Raw genomic sequence first — 7,553 nt, 5'->3', positions numbered from 1 at the left:
CAAAACCCTTAGACACTTAGCAAAAGTTTAATGATTTTTGTTGAGCTTAAATTTACTGACATTAAAGTGGCACGCAAGAGCAATAAGAACGGGTATCCGGTGGGTAAGTACTAGAACGGTGTATTTGTGATGAAAAACACTTTTTTTATGGCCTTATAAAAATACTTTAGATTTGAAGATTTTCGTTCCATGTCAAACAGGCCAAAGCACTGCCCATAATTCTATGCGATAGAAATTAACGTAAAGCACTTAAAATTTATAATGCAGCAAGTAAAATATGGCAGAATTTAATGTTCAATTTTACGTAAATGTTGCGACCTTTAGAAGACATCATGTCCATAAATGCGTAAATAAATTTGTCATTCAGTTTGTTAAAACAGTTGTCAGTTATTAGGTAAAGATGGACTCCTATGTTTTGCGGGTCACTGATCACGACCATAGCATCAGAATTTCGTTTTAAAAATTGCGGAAGATTTTTTTTAAATTTATCGGATTTAAATTTATTCGGAAATTTACAATTCTTCACCAAAATATCAAAACTGCTTAAGATTTTAAAATTGGGGGTTCCCGAAATCAGATTTTAAAACTTCAAAATGGTGGACCCTTATTGGATCTACAATTTATCACAAAGATATTAAAATCGACCGGACGTACATGGCATATGAGTTACCCAGCCGAGATGAGAATGTTACTCATACGCCATGTACTTATTTTCGATATAAATTTTTCATGGTAAATGGTAGATCTAATATGGGCCCAAAATTTCAAATTTTTAAAATCTGATTTCAAATTCATAACCAGCGACCTAACGAACCCTCAGTTGTAAAGTTTTAAGCGAGACCAGTCGATTTAAATATTTTTGTCCGCCATATTGGGTCCACCGTTTTTAATTTTTCAAATCTGACTTCAGATACCTATTCACCTACCTATTCACCGATATCCCCCGAGTAATAAATTATAAGTAAAATCTTCCGCTTTATTGGATCCACCATTTTTAGTATCGAAGTTGTGAAGCTATATTCGTGATCAGCAACCCTAAAAACATTGCAATCCGACTTTACCTAATATCTGACAACGGTTTTAACAAACTGAAAGACAAATTTATTTACCCTTTTACGGGCATGACCTTTTCTTACAGTCGGTTTCACCAAATTTGTTCATTGCAAATTAACTCGGATTTAATTTTAATTTTAATTTTTATTTAACTTTGCACTTAAGTTTCCTGCGTTTCACCATTATTCAGATTTGGCAACCCAAAAATTTAAAAGCAGGGATGTTAGTAGAAATAACAGCTGATTTATGTAAACAAATATATTGTGGTGTTATATTAGAAAAGTTCAAAATGGAAAGTGCAGCTCGAACCAAAAATTTTTCAACAGATGAAATCAGTACTTTGCTAAGCCTAGTGCGGAAAAATGCAAAAATTTTGGAGTGTAAAGCTACGGGGAGAGTGCGTCTCGATCAAAAAGAAAAGGCATGGGAAAATGTAGCGGAGAGTTTCAACTCGATGTGCTCCGGAGCACCACGGTCAGCAAAAAATCTGCGAACAAAGTATTTGAACTTGAAAGCAGACATGAAAAAACGATCTGCAGACCAGAAAAAGTATGCATATGGGACGGGCGGAGGTCCATCCAGAGTGCCAGCTGCTTCCAGTATTGACATATTACTGAGTGAGATATTGCCGGAGAAACAAATGCAGGGAATGGAGTCCAAATACGACAACGACTTCCTACCATTCGATAAACATTCTGCAGATTTGGATCATTCAGGTATGTACACAGTTGCAAATTACCAAATGATAATTATGACTAACATGTACATTTATGTATGTTTGGCCTTTTAACAGTTGGAACTGATCCTCAGCAGCGAAATGTTCAAAGCGAGCAAGTGGTGCAAAGCCAAACGATGAAAGAAGAAGGTGGTACAATGAAGTTTGTTTATTGAAGTAGCAAGACATCAATTAATAAATATCACAAACTATTCACAGATGTGTAATCGATGATATGGGCTTGCGTGAACAATAAACAAGCACAAGGCTTCGTGCTTCAACAGCAAATGTTTTATAATTTTAAAATTCTAATTACATAGCTTGTTTGTTTGCAGATTATGAGCCTTGGGAGCACTACACACCAATGCAGTTGAAAACGCCTAAAAACAAGAAGCTTTGCACTGAAAGTGTAAACAGAAAACACACAAGTTGGGCAAAGCTAGCAGAAATAAAGTCCAAATGGACGGAAATAAAACTGAAAGAAGAAGTGGAATTTGCGAAAATCGAGCACACTTTACGTATTACGCAAATGAAAAAAGTACACGAACTACAAAAACAATTTGCATCTGAGAAGCATGCCCTTGAAATGCGAATACTTTCGGATAAACTCAAAACAATTGAAAATACTTAATTTTAACCCCTATGTTAAAAAAATTGAATTGTAGCGCTTTGAACGGTCTTAACTACTTTTACAGTTTGTTTTATGTTCATTAATTATTTAGAAAAGTATTGCTAATTTCATGCATTCATTTAATACATTTATTTCGTTTCATACACTGATTTTATGCCAAAATTAGAAAAACTCCACAAACTTTCCATCACAGTTCTAAGGTTTTTAATTCGAATTTCGAGAACCCTTTTTGGTATGCAGTTTTATGGCTTATCAAATTTTAATGCAATAAGCTGCATGTTTGTAGTTTCTAGAAAATCCCGTTTATTTTTTATATTTTTTTGGTGACGCGGTTATGCACTTTCTTCTATATAAAAAGGTACTTTGTATGAAAGAAAATGCTTGATACCGAAATAGTTTTTTATTATATGGTTTCTATATAAATTGTCATTTCGACCTGAAGTTGAGATTGTGGGTACTTCAACAATTGCATCGATGATATTATTTATTTCATTTTCGTAGACTGCTGGTGCGACACAATCGTTGTTTAAGTTGCAAATGTTATGTAAAACTGCGGTTGCAACGATTATACATTCCACTTCCCTGAGATTCATTCGTATTCCCAGCGCAAGAACTGGAAATCTTCGTTTCCACACACCGTATTGACGTTCAACACAATTACGAGTTCTGATTAGCGATTCGTTATATAACGCCTCAGCCGGAGTTTGTACTTTTAACAAAGGTGTCGTTATCCACCGATTGCAAGGGTAGCCACTGTCAGCAACGACTATTGCATCCCCTGCTTCAAATCGGCTAAATATTCTTGAATTTTTAAGTATTATGGCGTCATGTGACGATCCTGGCCAACGGGCTACGATGTCCATGATGTTCAGTTTGCTGTCACAAAGCGTTTGCACATTAATTGAAAAGTAGTTCTTTCGGTTTCGGAAGAGTTCCGCTTCATCCCCACCTAAATAGTGACGCATTTTAGATAATCCTCATTAGTTGAAATTATTTAATGTACTGACCTGGAGATAGTACTCTTATATGTGTGCAGTCCATGGCAGCTAGCACGCGTGGAAACTTTGCCGTTTTATAAAATTGTCTCTGAATTTCTCTTTGGCTTTCTAATTCCAAGGGGACTTTTATAAATCGTTGTCTTAACAATGCAATGTTGTGACACACTCTCCTTATTGCGCGACAGGAAGAACTTTTTGAAACGCCACACAGGTCACCGCCAGTTCTTTGCATGCAGCCAGTTGCAAAGAAACGCAGTGTTAGTAAAAGCATTACTTCGGGAGAGATCGCACCGTTTCTACAATATTTATCAAAAAATAGCAGAATTTGTAATCGAAGGTACTTTAATGTTTACTTACTTGTTAGTTTTGTGCCGAATTTCGTTCCTAATCAGTTCAAGTACCATCCAAGCTGATTGTTTAGTCAAACGAAACCTATACCGAAAGTCGACTTCATCATAATATGTAAAACAATTACGTCGTTCCCTCATTATACGAGGACGACGATTTATAAGAATATTTATTAAAATTTCGCACTGCATATCACTTTCGTCTTCAGATTCCATTTTTTACAATATATTTATCTTCTGCTACTTTCAAATCAGCTGATAGAAAAACGTGAACATAGCTGCATATCATCGTATTTAAATAATATTTAAATGGGAAAAGGTGACCATTTAAATAAAAATTAAGTCAAATGGTGAAACTGAAAAAAATAATTTTTCACTTAAATTGCTTTCGTGAAACTGGCTGTTATAGGCTCGCATATTTAAATGTGCACTACTGAATTTTCGATTCTGCCACATTTTGTTTGCGGCATTATAAATTTTCGAGTCTTTTGACATGCTTTACGTTAATATCTATTACATAGAATTTTGGACAGACCTTAGGTCCGTTTGACATGGAACGTCCCATAGCTACGTAGTTACTTTTGTAGGTATGTATGTATGTTATGAATATGACTTTCGGGTTGAATTTTTCCTACATTTGTTATAAAGTAATTTAAGAGGAAAGTAACAGCCGTCTTTTAGGTCGAGATGCGTGAAATTATGTTTCGGATATGTGTGTACATATGTACGTATTATTGCGCATATGCGTGCGTGTGCACTTGGCATCCCATGGTATCCAGATGAATAGCTACATAACTATGTATAAACATGGAAATAGCAGCCAACAAAAATATGCAGCACCGCATGTGTACATATCTATATGTACATATGTCTACGAGTATCTACACTCGACGTAGTGCATATGCTCGGTCGGGAATGCAAAATATTTTGTAAGCGTTTAAGTGAGCGTACAAGTATTAGTGTGTGCGTTTGCATTTGCCTGTGATGCAGTATGCGTACGAAATTTGAATTTTAATCTGCATACACTGCAATTTTATTTATTTATCACAGAAATAACTTGGACGACGCAACTATGAAAGTGTTGTTGTAGTAGGAAAGGAAGTCGAAAAGAAACTTCAAAATGTTCATATGTAGGTACCTCTCACGTAGGCTCTGATGTTGCGCTGATTTTAGCAGCAACTTCCGATCCTATTCCAGCATCACATTGCTTGCTGCTCGTAGCAGCAATCTCTGCTGAGATATGCCAACATTCTGCACTACGACAGGAATACGAAATGTGCATTTTACTATATTAAATAAACTTTCAGCTGCGTGGTATGAGCGATTTTTGTGTGGCAAGCAGAAAATGCACACCAAATCGAGCACAATAAAAGGCTGGCATACGGACGTAGCTACATGAATATACATTTAAATACGAACATATATCGGAAGAGCATGCATATTAATGCAGATTTGCTTGCCTTCAAGTATCTACATATCTATGACTGCACCTTCCTTGTGCTTACAAACTACATAGTTGCTCTGTACACAAATTTGTCTGCAGTTTATCGAAAATTCCGTTTTGCCAAGAGTTTTTTCTGCTAAGTACAATTTTATTGAAATTTTATAATTTCCTGTGCATATCCTTTTATGCCTTAAATTGGATTTTTTTTTATTAAATAACCGAAATGCCATTGAATGAAATAATTGAATGAAGACAAGAATATTGCCACCTAGAATTTTCTAAAACCCTTGAAGCATAGCAAAAGCGTAAAAATAGCCACTATTTTCCTCTTTGTTTGTAGTCTTCTGTTTTGCAATTGAAAACAAAAATTAAAAGGCAACATTAGATATCTAAGACACGTTTTAAACTGTTGCCATCGTAGCCAAATGACTGAAGCAGTGAGTATTAATCGGTTGGCCCAGGAAATAGCCGAAGTGCTCGGCGAAGCTATATGAAAAACGCAAGTGCCCTGCACCTGGATTCCAACATTCGCTATCGCTAATTATGATCGCCAAAAATCTCCAAGAGAATAGCAGGCGCGCCTAGCAACCTGCAACACCTACTTACATGCCCCTCATACTGCCAGATTTTGCAGTGTACACATTTCATCTGTTACTTTTCCATGTTGCATACTTTCAGGTCCCGCTGTTTTTCAGTTAGACAAATTTGGTGCCGAAAATTTTTCGTTTCGATTGTCAGAATTTCATTGCCAGCAAGAACAGTGACGGTCACTTTCCTAGTGACGTGACCGCCACGCGTGCCCGCTAAATTTCGGCACGTTTTGCTATCACATTCTTAATAGTGAATCAAAAATGCTCCCAGAAGTTTGTGTACGTGTGATTTTTTAAACCAAATAGAGTGCCTGCTTGCTCATATGTGAAAAGGTTAGCTTGACTACTTACTCATATGCAAAATATATCTCGCACAAAAAAACCATAGATGGCCCTTCAATCAAAAATTATTACAGGTGTGTTAGTAACACCATCAAATTTGTGTTTGTGTTGGAGTTTCGGTCACGCTGGTTTTGCTGGGATTGTTGCTCCTAACAACAAATAATTCCGACGCCTTTCAAAGCATTCAGCCTGAAAACACGTACATACATATGCCAAATCGCTTCGCAAAGCTCATACAGCCCACCGTTCCATCGTCTGTGGTACTCAGCGTGGCAAACGCGTAAAGGTTCGTAAATATTCCGCAGAATCATTATTTTGAACACTCCAATAGCCGCTTCATCAGACATTTTTATGGTCCATGATTCTGCACCGTACATAATAGTAATATATTGGTGCTTCCACAATCTGCCTTATCCTGAGTTTCGTTCGAAAAAAATTTCACGCGAAAATTTTTATTCCGCCCATAGTAAATACATGGAAACCAAAAGTTTAAAAGTGAACCGGTTCGGGAAATAATGAAACTCATGAATATGTTAGTGTATGGCCGAGCTTCTCCTCTGATTTGTGGCGTGCGCCTCAATGTTGTCACACAAAGGGGATTGTATTTTGATGGGAAGCTCTTTTCATGGCAGAAATGCAATCAGAGGTTTGACATTGCCTGACGAGGGACGAACGTATAAGAAAAAAACTGTTTCTTTTTGCCGGATCGACCTCAGGCCCTGCGAAACGGTAGTGCGCACTTCTGACCACCACACCACTGCGGTTTCATTATAAGAGAGTGCATAAGAACATTGTTTTTTAATAGTTCCTTCTGTCTGAAATCAGTAAGAAACAAAAAGTCGTTTTGTAAACATCTAAAAGCATAAACAGACGGCAGCGTTGATCCAGATTAACTCGGGAATTAACTGCAGTTGATCCGGATTAAGTCCGAGTTAATCCGGATCAACGCTGCCGTCTGTTTAAGCTTTAAGTTAAAGGCTTATAAGCATGCAAAGGTACACAAAACCAGTTTTTTGAACCGTAAGTCAAGATTTCATACTATATTTGTGTACCTTGACTCTATTAACCTTTTTTAAAATCAATTTTGTCCTTTATCTCAAAACTTATATTTTCAACGTGCTATCTTTTGATACGATGTCATATTTAATGCCTTCATATATGTACTATAGTCTGGGAGTAGAGCACGAGTGTACATAGGAGTTTATAACCTAGCACACGAATTTAAATTAAAAGCTTACGGAGAATGTATATGATATAATTTACGCCACCGGTATACCGGGTGTATTAAAAAGGTGCACTTAGCAATTCCAATGGTTTTCAACTGTGGCTCCATTTTTCAAATTAAAAAAACCTATTCCACACAATAATACACAAACTTGTTCTACAGAAAAATATTGCCTGGATATTGATCGGTCTACAATATTTTTATTTTG

The 7,553-nt window shown here is 36.5% G+C and overlaps 1 protein-coding gene across 1 annotated transcript; it reads right to left on the bottom strand.

Moving 5' to 3' along the window:
* Positions 1-3,165: 3,165 nt before the first annotated feature.
* LOC118741820 (putative nuclease HARBI1) lies at positions 3,166-3,897 on the bottom strand. The gene is made up of 4 exons (XM_036473794.1): positions 3,755-3,897; positions 3,407-3,693; positions 3,247-3,348; positions 3,166-3,191 (listed from the first exon to the last, which is right to left on the bottom strand). Exons 1-4 carry the CDS (start codon positions 3,883-3,885, stop codon positions 3,166-3,168), a joined length of 546 nt encoding a protein of 181 aa, XP_036329687.1. The 5' UTR covers positions 3,886-3,897.
* Between the last annotated feature and the right edge of the window lie 3,656 nt (positions 3,898-7,553).

Source organism: Rhagoletis pomonella, unplaced genomic scaffold, assembly GCF_013731165.1.
Source record: "Rhagoletis pomonella isolate Grant_MI unplaced genomic scaffold, Rhpom_1.0 Rhpom_scaffold_00006, whole genome shotgun sequence".
Lineage (NCBI taxonomy): Eukaryota > Metazoa > Arthropoda > Insecta > Diptera > Tephritidae > Rhagoletis > Rhagoletis pomonella.
This window is presented reverse-complemented; position numbering and strand designations above follow the sequence as displayed.

Coding starts and splice junctions, on each gene's coding strand:
- LOC118741820 (XM_036473794.1), bottom strand. CDS start 3,885: ATGAGGGAACGACGTAATTGTTTTACATATTATGATGAAGTCGACTTT. Junction 3,349..3,406: donor TATAAGAGTACTATCTCCAG/GTCAGTACATTA, acceptor GTCACTATTTAG/GTGGGGATGAAGCGGAACTC. Junction 3,192..3,246: donor CATCATGGACATCGTAGCCC/GTTGGCCAGGAT, acceptor AAGAATATTTAG/CCGATTTGAAGCAGGGGATG.